The following is a 25,123-nucleotide window of genomic DNA, read 5'->3' as shown; positions in this document are numbered from 1 at the left end:
GAACAATGTCGGCATTCCTTGAAATTTGTTGTGAAACAAGGTTAACTACTCTTGCAGCCGTGTCCCTGGATCGACTCTATGTACGTCCGGGTCCGTCATCACCCAAGTGCTTTCCTTGTACATTTTATTCATGTATAGCAGGGCACAATATAACGATTTTATCACATACTTCCCTATAATACCCCTCCAACAAATCCAATACAAAAGCAGTCTTACCACAACCCGTCTGCCTGCATATAATAGCGCAGTATGGTGAGTGGGGAAGAGTGGGGGAGAGTTGGGGGTCCCACACCAGCGGGGTTACGAAATTGACCGACCGCCAGACCCCTATTGTTATCAGGGGTGTGGGGGGTTTCTCCAACCAAGAGATGGCTTGCACAAATCTCCCATTGTCTGTATTAAGTTGTGCGTCTAATTACATATAGATATAATTTCATGTGACTGAGTCTTCATAGTTATTTCAATGGTTATACCCTCGCTTCCATTTTCAATATGACGCCCAATACCATGTAGACTGTTATCATCCATCGATCTCATGTCCAACCATAATGCGTACTTTGTTGTTAAGTAACCACCAACATTAATGAAGTATAGATCCAATTCACTGGTCACATTGTTTACTATTGAGTTTTGTCTGATCGCTGGCAGTTTCTGTATTTCATTCCACTCCTGGTATGCTTTCATTCCATGGCTAAATAACTGGTTAGGCACTCCCTCTATGGTCACTTCTACTTTGGTGATTTCTGGTTTGAAAAATTTCTCGCTGTCTCTTTTGAATGGTTCATATTGCTCAACAGGTATGATCAGTATTCATTTCATCGATTGTGCTGCTTTTGTCGCGCAATACCATACTGTGACACAGTATCCTATCGTAGAGGAAAGTCATTTTTCCAGAGCACTGGTTTCGAATCTGCGTTGCAAGATCCGGACTAGTCACCATGTCAAACTCCAACGATATGTTGTCGATGTCATAACTACCGTTTGACATACACACAACTTTGCTGTAATCATTGAACGTGAGTTCGTATTCCAGCCTGTCGATCAATGCTGCCTGGTAAAACAGCACGTGTGAGGTTAGCAACTCAAAGTCAAGCGGGATACAAAACCTGTTCCCATACACATCGGCGATTGCTTTTTCACTATTCAGCAGTCTGGTTGTGTCTTCTGGTGTGAAGGCGTACCCGATACGTAACCTGGTATACCTGGTATGCCTGGTATACATTGTTTTCGCCAGTCAAGCCAGTTAGCCAGTTGCCATGATGCTGAATTTATCCGTGAAAAACTGAACATGCATGATTACAGTGGTGCACAAGCCAAAATAATGGGGGGACTTGCAGTCAGTGATCCACAGGACTCCATACCCCCAAAAGTTGTTCAAGATATGCAAACCTTATGATCTGAACTTGGGGGTGTGGTTGATACCCCCACTCGTCTGACAGTGTTGAAAAACTGTTGAGTATGTACTGGGAAAAGCCATTGCCGCGGTTTAAATTTCCAATGAGTGAACTGTGCGGTCTAGACGAAGCCGTGAAACATGTACGTGGTGAACTCATGAACAACATGGGGAAACTGTACGAACTCAACGAGCACATCACTCATGAAAAAGCCAAACTCAGCGAAATGGAAGAGGATGATATGAAGCGTCGTATCATGGAACGACTAAGCAATTTAGAAGACGAGAGACACATGCGATTGGAATCTGCTTCCTCAAATTCTGAACAGCTTCGATCGCAGATCAGCTGCATATGAGGAACAATCGATAGAAATACTGAACGAGTATACAACTTTAGCCAACAAGATTAGAATATTGTTCCTTGAGCAAGGCATCACAATTGCCAGTGTTCTGACAGCATTAGGCCTCATTGTATCTACTATTGTTGTATCAGTTACTGGAGAAACACCCAGTGGGGTTAACCCCACACCAAACACCAGGTGGGGTGTCAGATACTGGATAAAAAACATCTGCATTAGCTCGGGGAAGCCATAGCTAAACTCGCTGGTAAGGCCGCAGAAGCCTCGTGTTGCGATATCATAGGAAGTATCGTATCGTGGTTGCTTAGCACGCTGGGTAAAACTGCCTCATGGCTCGGTCAAAATCTGTGGGCCTTCATCGTCGCAAAGGCTGGACTAGTATATGTTGCTGTTAAGAAATTTTTAACCACATAAGTTGGGGGGTAACCCCACACCCCCACTGTAGAATTTTAAACCATATAAGACACATGCCGATCTCGACACCTCCGATAGCCAGCGCTGTTTCATAATCAGCATGTTGTTGATTTGACGCCTGCACGGCAGGGGAAACCCAAAACCCCAATGTGTTAGATTAAACCTTGGCTCTGGTGGTGGTGTGACTTGCAGTTCTGCAGGACTCCTGGCTGTGTGGGGGCACCCCCAACGTTGACATCGGTGTTAACACTCAATTTATTCTCTTCTGTGGTGATGAAAATTTCATTGTTTTAGCCAGTTATTTTATTGATTATCATACGCATGATCATACAATGCCATTTAGAAAGTGGTCAAATGCAACTTATGTCATATTTGGAATAAAAAACGTACTAGAATTTGTGCTTTACTAAGAAAGTGAAATTCCAAATATGACATATGTTGTATCATATGCATGTTGCTCGGAGCCACGAACAATCCCACACCGAACACGTAGTCAACCTTAGACCAGGTATATTGCAACGTGTCCTGGTATCCTTTTATAGCACTAGGCAGATCTACCGGTGATCCAATAGCATCCTCAATATTAACCACAAAATGTTTTTGCGTGTCGTAAGCATTTCCCTTACCTATGATAATGGAGCACGTCTGTGTCTATGAGCCCAACACAGCCCACACTTCCGTTCGAATAGAATCATTCAAGCGTATTGTACCAGCGTGAGTGAATCCTTTTGATGTTTTTGAGATCATGTTAGTCCAGGGTGTGACTGCCCCAGGATCGTTTTGCTTTAAGTGGCTGATGTGGATCTGTTCATTCATTGTGGGACCTGTAAATGTATGACAGTGGGGGTTGTATGTACCATCTATTGAACCGAGCCTATATGTTCTAGACTTATAGAAGAACACATAAACTTTACCGACACTGTGGTACACAGCCGGAAGATTGAAGTCTTTATTCGTTGGAATCATGAACTCCCCACAAATATGTTCGTACGCGCGTTTATCATATGGGTTATTGGTCATACTCCACGCTTTCTCTTCGGGGAGAGGAGCACTTATTTTTACTTCAATATCCATCCCGTTTGATAATAAACATTAAACTAGGTGACTACCTTACTCAGTTCGTCTATACCGTTGTCGTCGACACCCGACCCTGTCGTCACACACCACACAGTGAAGTTGAGTTGGTTCTGCCAAAACTGCATTGGGTTTTGATTCCAGTTTACCACCGCCTGTGCATTATTGACAGTCACGATATACTTTTTGTTCATGTGGACAGCCGACTGCAAGTCCGCCACGATTTTCATATGTGTGAAGTCAGATGTATTTATGTTGTGCACATTATTATTATATATAATTTATAGTATAATATGTACATTACATTTCCAGATATTACGAACGATGAGCTCATTCAACTTATGTATGCCATTGATAACACGTCTGGCCAACTCGAAATTGCACTATGCGATATCACCTACTACCCACGAATGGATAAACATCGGAAATAAAAACAATAATAATGTGTTGACCGCCAATAATTCACAAAACGCAATAGAAAATGGTTACTACAGTGTGTGTTCTCTCAACGATGAAATTTTCAAACCCTTAGGAGCTGAATTTAAAATACACGAGTCAAACGTAACAGTGCCCTTAGATAACAAGGGGAAAAACAGTCTGATACTCAGTAACAAGTTGGCGGAGACGTTAGGACTGATATTACTTGCAATAGATCCTGGCCAGAGCATCAATGGTATGGATCTACCAGATCTAATTCCATACCACGAGCTATACGTTCGTCTTGATCAGCTTAGCATAATGGATAATATACAAAGTGAGCGTCCTTCCACATTGTTGAGGGCCATCCCGGTTAAAAACAGAAAAATACAATGAGGGTCGCACCGAGTCATTTTCATCGCGTCAGTATTGTTCCCAAATTAAGAGTATCGATGTTAGATACAAGATATAATACTGTAAATATAATAGGGTACCTAAGCATATCATTACACATATAAAATGGCTAGTAATCAAGGACCAGGAATGCGAATAAAAAATGTGTTAATACAAGTTTATCAGTGGACAAGTGGACGATGTTACCAGCTGAAATCAACTGGCTTCTCAACATAACACTGTTTTCACCATACGTTTTCATAGTAAACAAAGACCAGTACATAAACAAAGTCGTAAACAGTGGAATCTACTCTCCTAGAAAACCTAATGGATGGTGCCATGCTGGCCATACAAGTCTTCCTTTCTACCAGATATATAAACAATGGCATACAGTGTAACACTCGGTGACCTAGGAGACACAGAGGATTTCAATTTACCTAATGAGGAAGACATGCCATACATCATATACTTTAAAGATAGAGTATACAAACGAATGCCACTAGCAGATTTTACACATCTTGGATGGGTAATTATAATAACACTAACCAAACCTTACATCGTTTTTTATCAAAATGGATTCGTTTCCAACGTTATTAACAATGGCATCCTTTTCACGACCCTTAGTCCCATTGCAGATGATTTTTATTTTGTGCAAGTGTTACAAATACCTGGTCATACTGGCAACATGCTAGCACAAGTCGAAGATGTTAGTTATTTACATTTTCATGCAATAAAAGATCACCCACAGGATTATTTTTTAGATAAAGATTATAATATTAAACCACACTCAGCACTAATTATAGATGTATATCCCGCAGGGAGCACTGATTATCATGAGCTTTTAAGTGGCTGTTCCATATCTTGGGATAAAAGACATGAGAATAAAATTTGCCTCGAGCCTCAAGTCTCGATGGTGTTACCGTTGATTGTTCTAAATATTTTAAGTTTAAAACGTTTATTCATAACCAAAGGCTCAAAATATACCGATCAAAAATTAAATGAGATATAATTAAAAACTAATTTATAAACTATATTATTGACAAACAGAATGGGGCTGTATCCGACGTAGGGGAAGAAGGAAATAGGAAGTGCAGACGGATTTAAACTGAAATAGATATACGAAATAAAACGTCAGCTAGAACAAGAGCGCGATACACGGGCATCACTACCTGAAAAATACAATAGAGCCTTAAACTACATAGATGGCGCTGACATCACCCTAATGACAGCTAGTATGGGATTAGGAACAGTAGGAGTTGGATTGTTGACAACAGTCATATGTTTAAATTTGGGTCGATGTTAAATTTGTATCCCGTCAATTGAACCGTAAAGCAAAGTAACATGATGAAATTAGAATACTTGCTGTATCACGATAAAAGATCACATTTCCACCGCGCTCATTGAAATAAAATCTCAGAAGAGGAGTTTCGTTTGATCATAGGTGAACTAGAAAAATACAACAAAATGAAGAATGAGATTAGATCAAAGGTTCATAAAACATATTCTATAAGCAAGGATGAGAGAAAAAAGTACATAAAACAAGGGATACAACAAGCTCAACAGGCATTTATCATGAAAACCAATGGCATAATAGAAGATACACGTTAAAATTCTTCGCTGAAATCAATATAGGTGGGGAGACCCCCACATCCCCCAGACAGCTGCAAGCCACTGCACCAACTGCATATTCACCCATTAATTATACTATCTCGATGCTAACAACCTGTATGGCTGGGCCATGATTCAATATCTACCAGCAGGGGGGTTTGAATGGATGGGGTGTGAGGCTTTACCCCATGGGGATGTCATGAGTATTCCACCTGATTCTGATAAGGGTTATACACCTCAGTCTCATCAATCCACTATCCACTCGCTGAACGTTTGAAGGTTAATCCCAACTGGATGACTGAGTACTAATATAACCTGATGAATGGACCATTAGCAAATGTAGAAAAATTGGTACCAAATTTGATGAATAAAACAAAGTATATCCTTCACTATTGTAATTTACAGCTATATCCATCATTGGGTATGAAGCTGACTAAAGAACATAGAATACTGAAGTTCAATCAAAGCCCATGGATGGAACCATACATCAAGATTAACATGGACATGCGAGAGCTGGCCACTAATGACTTCAAGAAAAATCTGTACAAACTCATTAGCAACTCTGAATTCGTTAACACGATGGAGAATTTACGGAAATGTGTCAGCATGAAGCTAGTCAGGTCGAACGAGGAAGACAAGCTAAGGAATGCGAGTCTGGCGTACATTAGAAGTAGTATATTTGATGATGATCTGGCAGCCATACATATGAAAAAGAGCCACATTAAACTTAATCAGCCCATCTATGTCAGTATGAGCATTCTAGACCTTTTTAAGCACCTGATGTATGACTTCTACTATATCGAGCTCAAGAAACAATACGGTGACAGGTGTGGTGTGTTGTACACGGATACTGACTCCCTGCTGATGGAAATTCAAACCGAGGACGTGCACGAGGATATGAAATCCTATATATACATGTACGACACCAGTGATTACCCAAGAGACCACCCTATGCACAGTAAAGTTAACAAGAAGGTCGTAGGTAAGATGAAAGACGAAGGTGCTGGCACGCCAATCACTGAATACGTGGGGTCGAGACCTAAGATACATTTTATCAAGAAAGCAGACTACGCTGACATAAGAAAGAGTAAGGGTGTAAAAAAGAATGTGGTGAAACGACATATCAAGCATACCCTCTACAAACAAGCCCCATTTGAGAACAAATGTTCAAACACCAGATGAACATACTTTGTAGTGATGGGCATAAGACATATGGGTTGACTTTGAATAAGATGTCTCTATCACGTCTCATGGATATAAAACGAAGGATAGCCCCAGATGGTGTCAATACCTGTACTTGCGGCCACTGTGGGGTTCTGTAATAGCTGTCCGCAGGATGTCCCACTAAAGTTATTTAAATTATGTATGTATAAATGGAGAATGTTTACAACAGCCCTCGGGGATATTGGAAAGATGGCAGACGCTATTAAAAAAATAGCTAAAACTGCATGCGTTTCGGAAGAAAAAGCCAAAGCGTGGTAACAAAAACAAGCTATATGGCAAGTATACGTACCTGCACCGAGATATATACCCAGGAGGAAATTCGGTATTCATATCCCTAATCAAGTTCACCAAGCCAACCTGCTGTTTCTTCCACATGACACCGTCAGAGGTAAAACCTACAAGTATGCCCTGAAAGTCGTCGATGTAGCCAGTCACTACAAGGAAGCAGAACCCTTAACCGCAAAGGACGTGACAGAAGAGCATGTGGTTTTGCGCACATATACAAACGCAGTCCACTGACGTGGCCTTCTGAGTTGCAAGTTGACCCGGGTACAGAATTCATGGGTGTCGTGTCACAACTGCTAGCCAAGCACAATGTTGAGATACGGAGGGGTGCAGCCGGTGAACATCGAAGCCAAGCCATTGTCAAGAGATTCAATCGCTCTTTAACCAAACGTTTGTTTGCACACCAATATTCACGTAACTTAGAAGTGGGGGGACCCCCCACCAGCAGGACCCCACCAAACAGAGAATGGGTAGTACAACTTTTTATGAATCATGAAGTAACGAGACTACTCAATAAGAGACCAGTTGACGCATTGCGCATAAAATCTGTTGCAGTGGAGGCAGCAGCGCCACGTCGAAAGAAAAAAGATATCCGATCAAGCATTCAAATATTCATATCAACCAGGTGAATACGAGGGAGACACCCGTAAATGCACTACAGATCCTATCTGGTCTCTGATCCTGTCTGGTATAGCAAAGACGGCGAACCTAACCTGTACTTCCTTGTAAATGGACCGCGTAGAGGATTCGTTCGTGAGGAATTACAAACCATACTTTGATCTTTGACAGGTGTTTAACTTCAACGATGTAGTCTTTCTTCTTCTCGTAAATAAGCTGAAATCGTTTTTTAGCCACGCCATAGGCTTTACATAAACGATAATGACCTTTAACACCTATTCCACACACTGAGCAGTATAGTTGATATTATCTTTATGGTGATAAGAACAATAACCCTCGCAGTGGCTTACTTAGTTTTCCTCAATAGTACACATTGACAAATATGCGGAGTTGTTCACATTTTGTGATATACTAATTTGTATGATTAGTCTAATTGTTTGAAGATTAACACTGTCACCGTTAAATCAAGTATGACGAAAGACCAATTCAGGATCTTTCTGTCCCTCTGGAGTGTAATACTGAGACATCGTTGGTTCATTTAATGGTTCCAGTTGTTTACCCGTTAATACGTAGTATTCTTTCATATCTTCATGAACGTCTGTGAAAGTTCTAACGGCATGATTTTCGTGTTGGAGTTGATTATTGACAAAATCTAGTCGCTTCAACCGTCTCTTAGCGTATTCAGCTTGTGCAGCTTGTAGCTTTCCTATAGTTAAATTGTGTCGTTTATGTTCTGACTCTATCTCAGCCTTGTTTGACTCTCTTAATTGAGAAAAATAGGAAATTACTCCTGGAAAATGTTAGAGCATTCACGAGAGCCCCACCAACCATCATTGGTACCGTAGCCATTTCATATATATTACTTGAAAATATTTTCGGGTATAATACCTTGCCTTACTAGATGGTCCTTGGTAGCCATAGCCATACCAATGTTCATAGTAAGCATAAAAATATCTTGAGTTTTATAGACGGTTGTTTTATAATCATTTCAGTCAACCGAGCATATGTAGCAGGGCTGTGTCAGTCACGCACAGACAACAGAAACTGCTTGTGTTGTTCCTCAATGGCCAACGGTTTATTTGAGATGAATAAAGGTGAAAACAATAACCCAGATGTGTGGGCCTAGGTTTATTTCACACCTGGGGACGCTGTTGTCTCTATCAAATGATTGTCTCAGAATGCGATCCAAAGACTGTGTCCAAATGTATGTCCCGTCAAATCAACATGTCATATCAACAACTGGTGGTTGAATGTGGAGTGACCACAAACCTTGTAATGTGTAAAAGGTGTAAAGCTTAGCTGATTGCCCAAGCTGGCTATGAAGACAAAAGGACCTAAGTGGGAAAGGGCTTATGTTATTGTGTTGTGTGCTGAACATGCGGTAAGCATGCTCTGTGAACTGGCTGTGAGTGATAGATAAGGCAGGGCTGAGTAAAAGGATAAATAATATAACTAAAACTATGTAATGAATTTTGAAGAATTTATTTACATGAATTCTAATCAATACACAATATGTTAAAATATACAAAAATCTGTCACTGTCACATACTTCCCTCCTGTGGAAAATGACGTCCACGTCATTCTTGGGATTCGTCAATGAGTGAAAGAAGTGCTTTAGAAATGCAGCTGCTTGTGTGACCAATGACGACGGTAGCAACTAACTGTTCTATGCGCCGACTCTTCTGATGCCAATCTGGATCAGAAGTCTGACACATCACATATTCCCCGGACGTCTGCCATGTTGGTCTCTTAGTTTGGCGTCCAGAGCGTCGTGGAGGCGGTGTTGGTCTTGAGACAACTACAGGAGGTACAGGAGGAGATTCTCTTCCAAATGAGTCTTCTTGCTCTGATGTATCTTCAGGTCCTGCTTCTGTGCCGTCTTCAGTATCAGTCTGCATGTGGTCGTCACCACCAGAGGCATTACCATCTGTCTCAACAGACACATGGTCATCACCACTTGTCTGTGAGACAGATGTATCCTTATCCACAGTTTTCTCATTGATGAAAGTGTCTTCATCAGGAACTGCTGGAATTATATCCAGAGCTTCCTCATCTGACTCATTATCCTGGGTGTCTTCTAATTCCAATGTGTTTGATGAATTGGTGACTGGTTTAGCAGGTTTCCTGGATCTTGGTGCAGGTGTTGGCTTTGGTGCAGATGGTGCCTCAAATATGGGAACTGATCCAATGGGTAAGAGGTGATTCCGATTAAGGGTCCTCTTCCTCCCCTCTCCTGTCTCTCTCCGCACAACAAACACAGGGATATCATGGTTTGGCTGTGAGAGAACAACAAACGGATCCTCTTCCCAGCGATCTGCCAATTTGTGTTTCCCATCAAATGCAAGTGCCTTTACCAGTACACTGTCACCAGTCTGAACAGTCGCGCCACGTACTCTCAAGTCATAACCAGTCTTCTGTCTATCCTTTGCTGTCTCGGATGCTTTGGCTGCTATGTCATAAGCCTCTTGAAGTTTCTTTCGAAGAGAATCCCCATATGATGAAACTGATTCATGTCCCTGGTTGTTTCCAGTGCCAAAAGCCAGATCAATCGGCAGACGGGGCTCTCGACCAAACATGAAGTAAAATGGAGACTGGTTGGTGGACTCATGTCTGGTACTGTTATATGCGTGAACAAGGGGAGCAACATAGCTCTTCCAGTCTGTCTTCTTACCAGACTCTAGAGTTCCAAGCATGCTGAGCAGTGTCCTGTTGCCTCGCTCAACCATTGTCCGTTGCCCATTGGATGATATGGAGTAGTCCTGCTCTTCTCCATTCTCAAGATGGTACATAGCTCCTTCATCAGACGGCTCTCAAAATTAGCTCCCTGGTCTCTGTGTATACACTTGGGAATGCCATAGTGTAAGATGAAGTTCCTAAAGAACACTTCCGCTGTTGTTTTTGCAGTCATGTTGCGTGTTGGGACTGCTTGTGCATATCTTGTAAAATGGTCAGTTATGAAACGTACATATTGATGACCACCTTTAGAGGCTTCCAGTGACAAAAAGTCAAGGCATACTAACTCCAAGGGCTGTGTAGTAGATATGTTCATCAGAGGCGCACGAGCATTGATTGGGGACTTCCTGCGTAGACATCGGCCACATCTTTGAATATGATCCTCCACATCCTTGTGCATTCCAGAAGAAACGGTCACGTAGGAGCGATAATGTGTGGTCTCTACCAAGATGTCCAACGTCATCATGCAGTGCTCTCAGTGCATCCCCTATATAGGCAGAGGGCAGTACCAGCTGTTGTCTCTCTTGTCCATCCAGTATAACCTTCCTGTACAGAACTCCGCTCTGTAATGTCAAGCTGTCAAAGTGCCGATGAAATGCAGTATTAGCTTGGCATGGTGGATAATCCTGTCGTCTTGATTTCTTCCTTGATTTAACCAGTGTTATCCATGGTCTCAGGATGCCATCTAAAGACTGAGCCATTCTCCAATCTCGCTGTGTCATTGCTGGAAGATGCTGTCCAGGTGGATCCATATCAGTGACCTCTGGTGACATGGAGAGGCATAATGGCTGTATTGCTGGGTGATCCTGCAGAGTGTTAATAATGAATTTATATAGCGCCTGCTTCCAAAAAAAGTATTTGCTCAACGGCGCTGAAAGGTGAGAGTAAGAAAACCCTATGACAGGGATAATGTGAATAGATGAGTTTTTAGGGCTTTTTTGAAAGAGTCTTTACAGTTGATTTCTCTGATGGTGATAGGAAGGCTGTTCCAGAGTAGTGGGGCTGCAACTGAGAAGGCTCTGTCACCCATTGTGGTTTTGGTGGATGGCTGGGAAAGAAGAAGGGAGTTGCTGAAGCGGAGTGCTCTGCTGACGTTTGAAGTTGATTCTGAAGGATATTGGGAGCCAGTGAAGTCGTTCAAGGATGGGAGTGATGCTGTCATATCGGGGAACACGGGCAACGACTCGGGCAGCAGAGTTTTGAATTCTTTGCAGCTTGGATAGTAAATGACCAGGAATGTTAAAGTAAAGAGAGTTGCAGTAGTCGAGTTTGGAGATTACAAGATTTGTCATGAGTAACTGAGCGGTGTTGTAGTCCAAAAGGTGACGGATTTTGCTTATGTTGAAGATATGAAAGTAGCAGGATTTGGAAAGGGCACTGATTTGTTGTTGAGGCAACATAGTTTCCTCTAAAATGATGCCTAATTTTTTTGCTGATCATGCAGGTGTGATAGCATCATCACCAATTGTAAGACAGAGAGACTGTGGTACTTTCAGGAGTTGCTGTCGGGATCCGGTGGTTAGAAGCTTCGTCTTATTGTCGTTAACTTTCAGATAGTTTGGCGCCATCCAGGTTGTTATTTCTGCGATACAGTCTTGGATTTGTAATGCACAGTTTTTCGCATACTTGGGCTCAGCAGACAGCCAGTTAAGGGCTGTTCCTCTGATCCCTGTCCTGGTGTTGAGACGGTGAATGAGGATGTTGTGATCGATGGTATCAAAGGCACTTGATAGGTCAAGGAGAACAACCAGCGTTACCTTTTGATTGTCCATAGCGGACATGATGTCACTGTGTACTTTGACTAGAGCTGTCTCCGTACTATGTCTTGGTTGGTACGCAGATTGAAATATTTCAAAAAGTTTGTGCTTTTTAAGATGGTCGGTTAGTCTTTTGGCAACAATTCGCTCCATGCATTTAGAGACAAAGGAGATGTTGGAAACTGGTCTGTAGTTTTTTAAATCATCAGGGTCTAATGATGGTTTCTTTAGTAATGGTGTGATAACGGCTTGTTTGTAGGCGCTGGGTACCTTACCACTGTTGAAAGAAGTGTTGAATATGTCGAGCAAAGGAAGCAAAAGATGGTCAATGGTTGATTTCGTGAGCCATGCTGGTATAACATCAAGTGATGATGTCTTAGTCTTAGCAGTGACAATGGTCTTTTTGAGTTCCTGGCTTGTGATGTCCCCGAGGTTGTCAAGTGCATCCCTGCCGAATTGCAGATCGCCTGTGGTGGAGGATCCCTGGTTACATTCTAGGTCAGCGCGAATGTTGTCAATTTTGGTAGAGAAGAAGTCCACAAATCTTTCTGACAGATCCTTTGCATTGTTGTGCACAGGCAGTGTGCAAGCAGCGTTATGTTTGAGCAGGTTACTGATGAGCAGGTATAGCTGTCGTGGATTGTTCTTGTTATCCTGGATATTCTGTGAGATGAAAGACTGTTTCGTGGACCTTAGCAATATGTTAACATCATTCCTGGCTTTTGCATAGAGCTGTCGATGAATAACGAGCCCAGTTTTCCGCCACATCCTTTCTGCTGCTCGACGTTTCTTCTTCATTTCACAAATTTCGTCAGTGTACCATCCAGTGTTGGGTCGGATGACTACTGTACGTGTTTTCAATGGTGCGTGACTGTCCATGATCTTCCCGATTGCCTGGTCAAACCTGCGCACCTTCTCATCAACAGTCTCTGCCTCGGAGACACTATCGGTTAAATCAGATGTGGAGATGTCGGAGATAAAATCTGAGATGTTTATATTTCTTGTTTTCCGATAGGAAAGAGATTTACGCTGGGGTTTTGGTTTGCTGAGATCTAGAACTGCTCTAACAACAAAGTGGTCTGAGATACCCTCGTCACACACTGTAACTGTCTTAACCAGACCACAGTCGTCCTTTGTGAGCACGAGATCCAGAGTATGCCCCGATCTGTGAGTTGGACCATAGACATGCTGTTTCAACGAACAGGAATCAATAAGTTCAATGAACATCTTTGAGTTTGAAGCCGATTCAATGTGAATGTTGCATACTGCTCTGACTGACTCGGACGACATCTGGGACTGTTGACGACCATCCTCTATTCCCGGGAGTGTGGATAACCCATCTGCGTCAGCATTATTGAGACCTGGTCTGTACACAATATCGAAGTTGTATGCAGCAAGGGCTGCCAGCCATCGGTGTCCCGTGGCATCGAGCTTGGCTGTGGTGAGTACGTAAGTAAGAGGATTATTATCTGTGTAGACAGTGAAGCTATTACCATACAGATAATCATGGAACTTCAGTCACCGCCCACTTGAGTGCTAGAAACTCAAGGCGATGAGCTGAATAGTTTCCCTCAGATTTGCTAAGTCCTCTACTTGCATAGCTGATGACTCTTTTCACTCCATCCTGTTCTTGGTACAGAACTGCACCAAGGCCACATTTGCTGGCATCAGTGTGCACCTCGAATGACTTGCTGTAATCGGCATATCCGAGGATGGGTGGTGAAGTGAGAAGATCTTTGAGCTGACAGAAAGCTGATTGTTGAGATGTTCCCCACAGAAACGGTTTATTAGCATCTGTAGTTCTTGCGTTTCCAAGTTCCTTGGGCCTTGTACCAGGTATTAAGGAGGTCAGTGGTTTGGCAATCTTTGCAAAGTCTCGCACAAACTTAGGGTAGTATCCTGTAAAACCCAAAAACTTTCGAACTTCCTCAGGATTCCTAGGAATGGGTCAATCCTTGATACGTTGCACCTTATCTGGATCAACCTCTATACCATGCTCTGAGACGACATGGCCAAGAAATTTAATCTTAGTCTTGAAGAAGGAGCACTTGTCCGGGGTGAGCTTCATTCCAGTGTCTCTGATTCATTTAAGAACCTGCTGCAGACGCTCCAGATGTTCTTCATATGTTGTGGAGAACACGATGATATCGTCCAAATAAATCAGGCATATTTTGAGGTGAAGTCCATCAAAACACTCAGCCATGAGCCTCTGATATGTTGCTGGGCTATTGCAAAGTCCAAATGGCATACAGTTGTATTCGAAGAAACCTAATGGACCAACGGTGAAAGCTGTTCTCTCTTTATGGCACTCATCAATCTCCACCTGGTGATACCCGCTTTTCAGATCCAGAGTGCTGTAGAATTTGGATCCTACAAGGGTGTCAAACATCTCTTCTATACGTGGCAGAGCATAGGAGTCCCTTATGGTCTGACAGTTAAGCTGTCGGAAGTCGACACAGGCGATAGGCGATAGGCGTAATTTTCCGCTTTTGTTGCGCACTAATACAACATTGGATGACCAAGGTGAAAAGGAATGACGGATGACTCCACTTGTAAGAAGTTGTTGCAGATGTTCCTTCACTTCTTGGTACATGGCGGGTGGAATCCTTCTGTGCCTCTGCTTGAAAGGTTGGTCATCTTTAAGGTCGATCCTGTGCTTCACTGATGTCACATGTCCGATGTCTTGTTCGCCCATAGAAAATACATCAAGAAACTGTGAAATGGTCTCCTTCCCAAGCTGTTCAGGTGTGACTCCAGCCTCACTGAAAACCATTAAATTCAAGGCCTGCTGACCTTCATCCTGTGTTGGTGTTTGGGTTGGGAGACCCTCAATGGAAACAACTTGAAGCTCACATAGCAGGGCTTTTGTCGGAATAGATACTGTCCTTGTGGTGATATTGGAAACATGAACTTGAACCATGATCCTCTCGTCGTAATGGAAATCAACAATGGTTGGTGCAATGTCTAGATCGGGTGGGATGGCAGAGTTCCTGGTCGGTTGTACAACAGCACAGGTGTCTTTGTAGACTATAGGCTTGCACAAGTATCCCTGTATAACTCTCTCAGTGTTAGGTGAAATGGTAACACGACCATGCTCATACTGAGAACCTTACTTAATGAGTAGTTGTGTCTTGCAAGTTCCTTCTCTTGTAAGAGCATATTGCGAAATGCCATATACCATGGTGTATGGATATCAGCCTTTTGAAGAAATCGGCTCCCATACTGATTCTTGCATTCGTCCATGTAGCAAGATAAAATATTTGTGCCTAGCAGCACTGGGACTGTGGTGTTATATGGTGTATCAGGGACAACTAGCATAATGCAAGGCAGTTTGGCTGAGGTTGCACCTACACCCTCAACTTCAACCTCTATATACCCATCATAAGGAAGGTGCTGGCCATCTGCACACTCTATCTTCAGAATGGCATCCAAGGGCCGTAGGGGTGCAGCTGATAAGGACTCAACGTAAAAGCTATGGGACACAGTTGATACTATTGATCCAGTATCTAATAAGGCTCTTGCTTCTATTCCATTTACAAAATCTGTACCTTCATTAGGTTTGCCTATCAAGGTGGCTACCTGTTGGTTGCTGTTGGGTGGGCGTTTAGGTCCAAAGCCTATGGTTTGCCCCGTCCCATAGGCGTCTTCCTGAGAACTTTGAATGATCCAGCCTCACACGACATCCATACTGTAAGTGTCCTGGTTGTTTACATCAAAAACAAATAGGTTCTTGGGTATCTGGGTGTCTAAAATCATGCTGATCCTGGGAGGTTCTTGGAGTTGATTGATTCCACCTTCGAGTCTGTGGTCTTGTGGGGGGCAATGACCAATGTTGCTCCTGAGATGGATATTGTGATCGCCAATATGATTCTGACCCAACTCCTGCAGTAAATCGATGGTTGCCTTGTGGATATTGCCATGGTGTGCTGTTGTCAGATTGAGGAGTGTCCCGTTGCTTCTTCAGCTCAGCAACTTCAGTTGTCAACAGTTTCAAGATCCCCTAGATCTCCTTCATCTCTGGATCCTGGACGGCTACAGCGGCCATATTGGGGGTTGTACCTTTCCTCCCTGTCCTTCCTTCCCGTTGCTGCAGGTCTGCCTCTGCTCGTCGAAGAGCCCCTAGAAGATCTTCGTAACTGTTGCCCTGGTCAAATACGTGTGCTGTCAGATCTCTCAGCTCTGGTTTTGATCCTGACCATAGCTGGGTCCTCAACATCTCACTCCTAGTCTCCAGTGGAATGGATCCCTGAGTTGCAGCCTGGTTCAGTAGATGTTCGAGCCTACAATCCCATACAGCAACATCTTCTGACTCTCCCTGGCGTGCGCCATAGAAACATGCTAGCAAAGACTGATTCCTGTCAACGCTGCTGAAAATACTTTCTAACTTAGAAATTAGCTGTTTCAAATCAGCTTCTGGACCTAAGCACATAGCGATTGTGGCTGCCTTCCCACGTAAAGAATGCTGCACGGTATTGGCAACAGCGTGCAGAGACAAAGATTTGTTCTGTAGCAAACATTCAACTTGATACTTCCAGACTTCGAATGAAGTCTCACCCTTCTGTTCGCCTGAGAAGGATGGTAACCTTGGGGATTGTGTCAAGGTAACTGGTGACGAAAAAATGGAGGGAGATTGGTTCTGACATTGTCCTGAACTAAATGCATCTTCAGATTCATCTTCAGTCTTTACCATAGTCCGAGTATAGCTCTTCATCCACTGTACTAAGTCCTCTGGACTATCGGACTTGGGCCAGGTCTTTAGTGCCTTGAAAGCTCCAATCAGATTCTTTACTTCCTCTTGTGTTGGTTCAGTCATATGTAGTGAAAGAAATGAAGGAAGCAATCAAATGTAAACGAGGAAAAGCGGATGTGAGAACCGTATAGGTATGTGTCCAGTTGACCTCATGAGAAATGAGAAATACCTCGGCGCGAGACAAGAAACCCCAAAACCCCAAAACCCCAAAACAAGTAGGGTCAAATGCATAAGAAAGTGCTATTTGTGACTGAGCACTGGGGATGGTCATAAATTGACTGGCGTGGCAGGGTAAGGGGGATGGCTATAAGGTGTGACGACTAAATGTAACACAATATCTGCCCATTCCCATGAACCCACAATCAATCCTAATCAATGAAACCAGAAGCCTGAACATAGGCAAAATGAACCACAACCATAAGCAATACTGCCTATAACCAGATGAACAACACAACACCTATCGGATGCTAAAGTAATTCTTGATCTATTTATATGAATGTCTAAATGCACTTTTTTTGTTTGTTGCATGAAGTCAAGCATTCATATCTGTTGGGTATTCTCATTCACGCACACAATCATCAAGGCTCAGGTGAAGAAAAACACTGGACAACTGCCACATTTATGGAAATCAGTTCTGAAATGCATGAGCTTTCATTCTATGTCTAAGTATTCACCGAACATGTTTGCAACAAAATCTAAATTGGCCAAGTAATACTGTCCATAAAGGCACAACCCGGGTACATGATATTCAGTGAAAATGTACAAGCGGAAATTCAGAACATATTCAAACATTGGTTTGCAAATAAGAATGATTATATGTACATGAATGTGTACGTGATGGTTCCTTGAACCGCCGATTACAGAAGTCAAGCGTAACTTGAGTACAAATCTGTACAATGTACAAGTGTAGCTCAATCTACACTCAAGTGTCTCTGTATCTACAGATAAGATACCAGTTGTGTATGACAGGATAAAACGTAGCTCAGGTCATGCTGTTTCCCATGGATGATGTCATGATTCAGGTAAAAGGTGTGGCTAGTATCCCAAGTGTAGATGACAACAGACTCGTCCGCAGATCTCCAGTTAGGCCATTCCTTACTGGGGGCCCCAATGTAGCAGGGCTGTGTCAGTCACGCACAGACAACAGAAACTGCTTGTGTTGTTCCTCAATGGCCAACGGTTTATTTGAGATGAATACAGGTGAAAACAATAACCCAGATGTGTGGGTCTAGGTTTTTTTCACACCTGGGGACGCTGTTGTCTCTATCAAATGATTGTCTCAGAATGCGATCCAAAGACTGTGTCCAAATGTATGTCCCGTCAAATCAACATGTCATATCAACAACTGACGGTTGAATGTGGAGTGACCACAAACCTTGTAATGTGTAAAAGGTGTAAAGCTTAGCTGATTGCCCAAGCTGGCTATGAAGACAAAAGGACCTAAGTGGGAAAGGGCTTATGTTATTGTGTTGTGTGCTGAACATGCGGTAAGCATGCTCTGTGAACTGGCTGTGAGTGATAGATAAGGCAGGGCTGAGTAAAAGGATAAATAATATAACTAAAACTATGTAATGAATTTTGAAGAATTTATTTACATGAATTCTAATCAATACACAACATGTTAAAATATACAAAAATCTGTCACTGTCACACATATCCTACTGCTAACCCGGAAACCACCAATGCGTGGTATGCGTCGTTAACGAATGTTTTCCCGGACATAATATATATTAATAGAGTAGTATAGGAAATGATAGTTCTGGACCACTTCACATATAGTGTGCAAAAGCTAAGCAAAGCTAAGCAAAAGCTAAGCAAAGCTAAGGAAATTTCCTTAGCTTTGCTTAGCTTTTGCTTAGCTTTGCTTAGCTTTTGCTTAGCTTTGCTTAGCTTTTGCACACTCTATATGTGAAGTGGTCCAGAACTATCATTTCCTATACTACTAATAGAGATATAATTTTAATTATAACATAGTATGAGGGTCTATTTCGGGGGGAGGGGGGGGAGTGACGGGAACCCCCAATGGGGTGACTTGTCCGCAGGACAATGTATAATGAAACAGCAGCAATGGCTACTACACCACATAGAGCTACCCACGCTGCAGGGCTCTCCATCCTTTGTTATTTTATATTATCCATCTTTTTTTACAGATTAGAACTGAAATGCAGCAGAGAGGGTTTGGGTGATCCTGGCACAGTCAGGTTGGTAAAGCTCATCATCAGCTCAGGGCCTTCGCCCCCTCTACACGCAGCCCAGACAGTGAATGGGACTTCTCCCAGGAAACACTGCCTAGTCAAACCCAGGAAGAACTTTTCGGAGAATATGGAGGCTCCCCAACACTGCAGCCTTCTGCATTACCCAGATTGTCAGAAGGGCTGTGCTCCCGGTGGAGAACCCGGGCACTCTCCTGATCTGTACCAAGAGATCAAGAGGTACCAAACCAAGGGCACCGAGAACAATGGGGAGCCTGACGACAGTGTACTTGGGATGCAGGCGAGATATTTCAAAGGCGAGGTGCGCATATTTATCATGGTTTTCCTGAATCTTGCCAATCACATTGCTGTCAAAAGTCTATGATATAATTAATTTCATTAGTTTTATCAAAAAGGACAGGTCTGTTGGCTGGAATTCGTCTCAGGCTGTATATTGGCCTATTCCAGAGAAGTTTAAAAGCATCATTTCCCAGGACGCCCAGTACATCTTCAGGGTCGTACCATGGATGGACCTCGGGGTCAAAGCCACAGGCATGGCGGAGATGATAGTAAAAGCAGCAAGCCATGCCATCATGCCCTTTAAGATATGCTGTTTGTGCCAAGGAAGGGTATCCACTGACAAGGTGTGGGACAGTCTCTGTAAATCCATTGCTATTATCCATCATTTTTATTATTATTTGTTTTATTAAATTTACAATGCTTTGCTGTGATGATCGCTGTCGTCGTCGGGGCTAGATACATAACGTATTTGAGGTATAAAGCACAACTTAGGTAGCTCAAGGCATTATCGATAAACGGGTCCTTCTCTAAGTCCTCCCACAAATAAAGACAACGTTCCGGTGGGATAGGTAAAAAGTGCGATGCTATGCCGGTGTAAATCTGGGTAATAGTAGAACCTATGATCTTTGTCATCTCAGCCCAGAGTTGTGTCTCATACCTAGTGTATAATTTATTGACTTCCTCGTCTGACATGTTCTGAATCTTATCAGCAGTGATGTTTTCTCCTAAATACTGTTTTCCCACAACTAGCATTATCTGTCACGCTGCTTGTTGTCCTGGAACTAACATCTACACTTGTAATTCATCGCACTCCATTTTATAATATAATACTCTAGTCGTTATTTTTAAAAAATAATAACCAACAAACACTAAACACAAAGAGATAACGGTTAGATTACACATGACTAGAACTTCAAAAACAGACATTTTACTAACATTTACTAAACTATTACCAAAACATTTACTAGGCTGGCAGCTAGGCCACGTGGTAATCCACTGGCTGGTCGGTTTTCAACACGAGCTTGGCGTGTTTAGTTTCAGGGAGCTGTTTCTTCACCCATTCCCACTCTGATTTACTCATGACGTCGTTCTCTCTCAAACACTCCTCGAACGAATCCCTGTCCTTGCAGTGAAATAATGCCACCCAACGTGCCTGCTCCCTCGAATCTTTCAACACCGAGTTGAAGTTTTGAATCAGCACCCATATGCTGTGATTTGCGTGTAGGCCAGAGAAGGCTAAATACGACAGTATGTCTTTCTTTTTTGTTATCTCTCTGTTAGCGCTACAGTCATCCAAGATGAACAACTTCGGCTTTCCTTTAAATTGGTTGTGAAACAAAGGATCCAACTTGGCTTCAATGATCATGTCAGCAATATCAAGAGTTTTGTTACGGGGGGATTGGGCATTCCATAATGACATTTTTAAGAGACGTTTCTCTGTTTTTGCTTTGGATGTACATGGATTAAGTTATCACAGTTGACAGCCCTTGAACAAGGGATGTCATTGTGTTGTCCATGACCAATGGGAATTCTTTCGTTTCTTACGTCCTGCACGACAGGGGCGCTTGTTACTTCTGAATGACCTCACAGGTACCCAAGCAGATCTGAGTTTACTAACAATAGAATGTATGTGTCTATTGCAGCTGTAACAATTCAGTTCTTGAGTAACAGACTGGGAGCTTATTGAGAGTCATTCTTTGTGACGTCAGGTAGTCCTGGCTTGGGTAATCATTCCTTTCTGGAGAGGAGTGAATAGTACACAACCCTGCATGAAATACAATAGAAAAATACATTGAAGTCAACATATTCAAGAGATAAAGTCCATCGAATGAAACATTACAAAGTCTTCACCATATTTCAAGAAGTACATCCATGCAAATGAGTAGTATAGGGAATGGGGGTTCTGGACCACTTTCACAAAAAGTCTCTACAACGCCTTATTTACTAAATAAGACGTTGGTGGGCCCCTTAGCTCTTGCTACTATTACCCCTACTACAAAAAGGTTGGCGGTAATTACTGTGCCTTGGTAGGAGGTAATACTGTGCCGTACGGTACGATCAATAATTCTTCTCTTACAAACCCCCTACCCGGCCCATCCCTCAAGTAGTACAAGTTAGGTTCGTCGGCTTTCATATCCACTTTATCTATGTTGTAAGTTTTGACTGACCATATAGGATCGGTGGCCCGCTTACGGCTATCACCCTCGTGTTCCCCCGGCTGGTATAGATACCTCACTAGAGCCCTATCTGGTATCTGTTTCTCCTTCCCACGCAATGGAGCGGCCGACTCTGCAACTATTGATTTTAGTTTGATAGCGTCTGCCGGTTTCTTACCGGTGAGACGGGTGACTTCATGGTTGATTGCCGACACCACCTTGGGTAACCTCGTGACCCATTCAGTCGATCGTTTTCCAGGGGTGGTCATCTCCCTAGCATACTGATAGCCGAACAAGCGCTCAGCCAAAGTCCTATTAAATCTCTCAACTATGGCTTGGCTGCGATGGGCTCCGGCCGTGCCACGCCTGACCTTTGTATCGTGTTTGGCTAGCAGTTGTGACACGGCACCCATGAACTCCCGTCCGGGGTCAACTTGCAGCTCTGTTGGCCACGTCAGTGGGCTGCGTTTGTATATGCGTTCAAATCCTCTGGCTACCTGGGCCGAATCTTTCGTGGTCAAGGGTTCGGCTTCCTTGTAACGACTGGCTACGTCCACTACGGTTAAGGCATACTTGTACCTCTTATCGTGGGGTAGGAACAGTAGGTCTGCCTGGTGAATGCTATTAGGTATGTTAATACCGAACCTCCTTCTAGGCATGTAGCGTGGTGCCGGCAAATAGATCTGCCACAGGGCTTGTTTTTCAAGCCACGCTTTGGCTTCCTCCGGGGGTACTCGCGCTATTTTAGCTAGCTTATCTACTGCGTTAGCTCCTTTCCAGTACCCACGCGGGCTGTAGTAAATAGCCTCAAATTTTTTCATGTCCATACGCGTATGTGTTTATTCCATCAATAGCTATCCAACGTTTCGTGTCCATAGGCGATAGGGACGTCTTGTTTATAGTCAGTCCGTATATCTTATGCCCATCACTTCTAAGTGTGTTCATTTTATGTCTAAAGGTACGGGTCTTGAACAGGGCTTCCTTGAATCTGGCGTGTTTGATGTGTTGTTTCACCACATACTTCTTAACCCCCTTAGCCTTCCGGATCTCACTATTGTCGGCTTTCAGTATGGAGTACATCTTAGGTCTCAAACCTATGTACTCGGCTATGGGCGTGCCAGCACACTCATCCTTCATCTTACCTAGGACCTTTTTATTTACCGTACTGTGTAGGGTATGGGTCTTAGGGTAGTCGCTGGTGTCGTATAAATCGAGGTGTTTTTTCATGTCCTCGTACACGTCCTCGGTTCGAATCTCCATCAGCAGGGAATCCGTGTCAGTGTACAGTACTTCACACCTGTCGCCGTACTGTTTCTTGAGCTCGTTGTAGTAAAAGTCGTACATCAGGTGTTTGGATAAATCGAGGATGCTCATCCCCACGTAAACAGGCCGGTTGAATTTTATGTGGCTTTTCTTCATGTGTATGGCAACCAGGTTGTCTGTAAATATTTTATTACGGTTGAATGCCGGACTGGCTATCAATTTCCTGAGCTTGTCTTCCTCACTAGATCTAACCAGCTTCACGGTCACTCGTTTCCTCAGGTTCTCCATAGTCTTACCAAACACCGAGTTGTTCATGAGCTTGTAGAGATTTTTCTCAAAATCACTGGTGGCTTTTTTTCGTAGGTCTGTGTTCATTCTGATGTAGGGCTCCATCCATGGGCTCTGGTCGAACATGAGCACCCTGTGTATTTTGGTCAGCCTCATACCCAACGACAGGTACAGCTGTAGGTTGCGATAGTGAACGATGTACTTGGTCTTATTCATTAAGTTAGGCACGAGTTTTTCAACGTCTGTCACACGCCCACCTGACAAGTTATGTTGGTACTCAGACATCCAGTCTGTGTTAACCCTCATACGTTCGGGTGCAAGGGGATAGCTGTTGTGCGATGTGTGTAATTCCTTGGGATACTCTAAGTCAACTTCGAGGATATACCCTTTGTTCGAATCTGGTGCAACCTCCATAACATCAACGTGGGGTACCCATTCGAATCCCCCTGTAGGTAGATACTGGCTCATGGCCCAGCCGTACAGGTTGTTTGCGTCGAGGTATAGAATGTGATTGGTTGGTTTGTTAGGATCGTAACCTTTCACGTATTGATTATTTGCTTTAGCGTATCGTTTGGATGCCATGGAAATCCCACCTCGCAAGCCTTTCTCAATGAATAGGTGCATGTCGTAATCTGTTAGCAATTCCAAATTAACTCCGGTCTTTTTAAGCAAGGCGTCCCACGACAGACCTGGGCTGGTGTAATACCATGCGGGGTCGAGTTTATACTGCTTTAAACAAGTCCGCCTGAACGTTTCAAACACGTCGGCTAACAGCAGTACATCTGTCCTCAAGTACAGGTCGTGATAATCACCCAGGTTCTTACAACCCAGTTTATTCCATACGTTAGTCGCGTGCGAGTAATCATCTCGTGAGACGGACGCCTCATTCAGCTTGCTATAAAAGCAGTCAATAGGGGGTAGTCTGGTCTCGGTGAACTTGGCCCAACTATCCATGTACTCATAGGGGTACACACCCTTCCTCATAAGCAGGGGTCTAGTCTCGGCGTCTGTGTATCGATCGGTGATAGGGAAGGTATTGTTGGCCTTGACCAGACTGTCGAGTGACGACAGGAGGAACTGAAACGAGTCAATGAACCTAAGTCCGTTTAAGCTGAAGGAGATGTATCTCTCCATGTTGTTGGGGATGCACGTTATATTACCATCGATTTTCGCGATGGCCTGCATGATCAAGTGTGAGTCGTACCCTCTCAAGTTGTGAAAGACAACGGGGATGTTTATTGTCTTAGGGTTGATTTTAAGCTTGAGGTTGCACGCGCTGTGAGCGGCGCCTCTATACTTACCAGTTATGTGGCAGTGATCTCTCACCGAATCACCGTTAAGTGGTGAGTCGCACACGTGACAGTTAGTGCTACTAGCGTGAGCTAGCCTGTCGACTCGGGTCATACGCATGGGAGCGATTTTATACAATGCATTCCTAATAATTTTTTCTTCCTCCTGCAAACACTTTAGAAACCTTTCAGCCGCGTCAGGCCCCTATACACTACCGGAGCTTTAGTTTCCCCGTCACAACGGACGACAATGCTTTATGCTCTTGTGTCTTGTGGGTGAAGGCACCACTGGGGGAATCCCCACCCACAACTAAGGCTTCGAAGTCGGCGTATATGATATAAGGCACAGACATTTGGTTCTTGTGGTTACTGAATTTTAGGATATTTTCACCTTCCTTAGGCATGTCGACTCGTATGGCCGTCTGCCCCACACCTTGGCAATCATCCCGGTGGGATTCTAATAAATCAGCTCGGGAGAAGCCATGTAGGCATCGTTCACAGAAGTGGGTCTTTTCTCTGTGTGCCGATTGGTCATACAACAGCCTGCTAAAGTGTTTTATCCACGTGTAGTGATACTTATCACCTCGCTGGATCATGAATATATTGATAA

The 25,123-nt window shown here is 43.4% G+C and overlaps 2 protein-coding genes across 2 annotated transcripts; one reads left to right on the top strand and one right to left on the bottom strand.

The window, feature by feature from the left end:
• Positions 1-6,156: 6,156 nt before the first annotated feature.
• On the top strand, positions 6,157-6,840 carry LOC137281200 (uncharacterized). Its single transcript, XM_067812322.1, has one exon. The coding sequence runs from the start codon at positions 6,157-6,159 to the stop codon at positions 6,838-6,840; it is 684 nt and encodes a 227-aa protein (XP_067668423.1).
• Positions 6,841-9,362: 2,522 nt separating this feature from the next.
• Positions 9,363-10,361, bottom strand: LOC137282034 (uncharacterized). The gene has a single exon (XM_067813788.1). The coding sequence runs from the start codon at positions 10,359-10,361 to the stop codon at positions 9,363-9,365; it is 999 nt and encodes a 332-aa protein (XP_067669889.1).
• Between the last annotated feature and the right edge of the window lie 14,762 nt (positions 10,362-25,123).

This window comes from Haliotis asinina, chromosome 4, assembly GCF_037392515.1.
Source record: "Haliotis asinina isolate JCU_RB_2024 chromosome 4, JCU_Hal_asi_v2, whole genome shotgun sequence".
Classification (NCBI taxonomy): Eukaryota; Metazoa; Mollusca; class Gastropoda; order Lepetellida; family Haliotidae; genus Haliotis; species Haliotis asinina.
The sequence above is the reverse complement of the archived record's forward strand: the minus strand, read 5'-3'. Positions and strand labels throughout refer to the sequence as shown.

What these genes read in the sequence shown, in the direction of transcription:
- LOC137281200 (XM_067812322.1), top strand. Translation starts at nt 6,157, where the DNA reads ATGGACATGCGAGAGCTGGCCACTAATGACTTCAAGAAAAATCTGTAC.
- LOC137282034 (XM_067813788.1), bottom strand. Translation starts at nt 10,361, where the DNA reads ATGTTTGGTCGAGAGCCCCGTCTGCCGATTGATCTGGCTTTTGGCACT.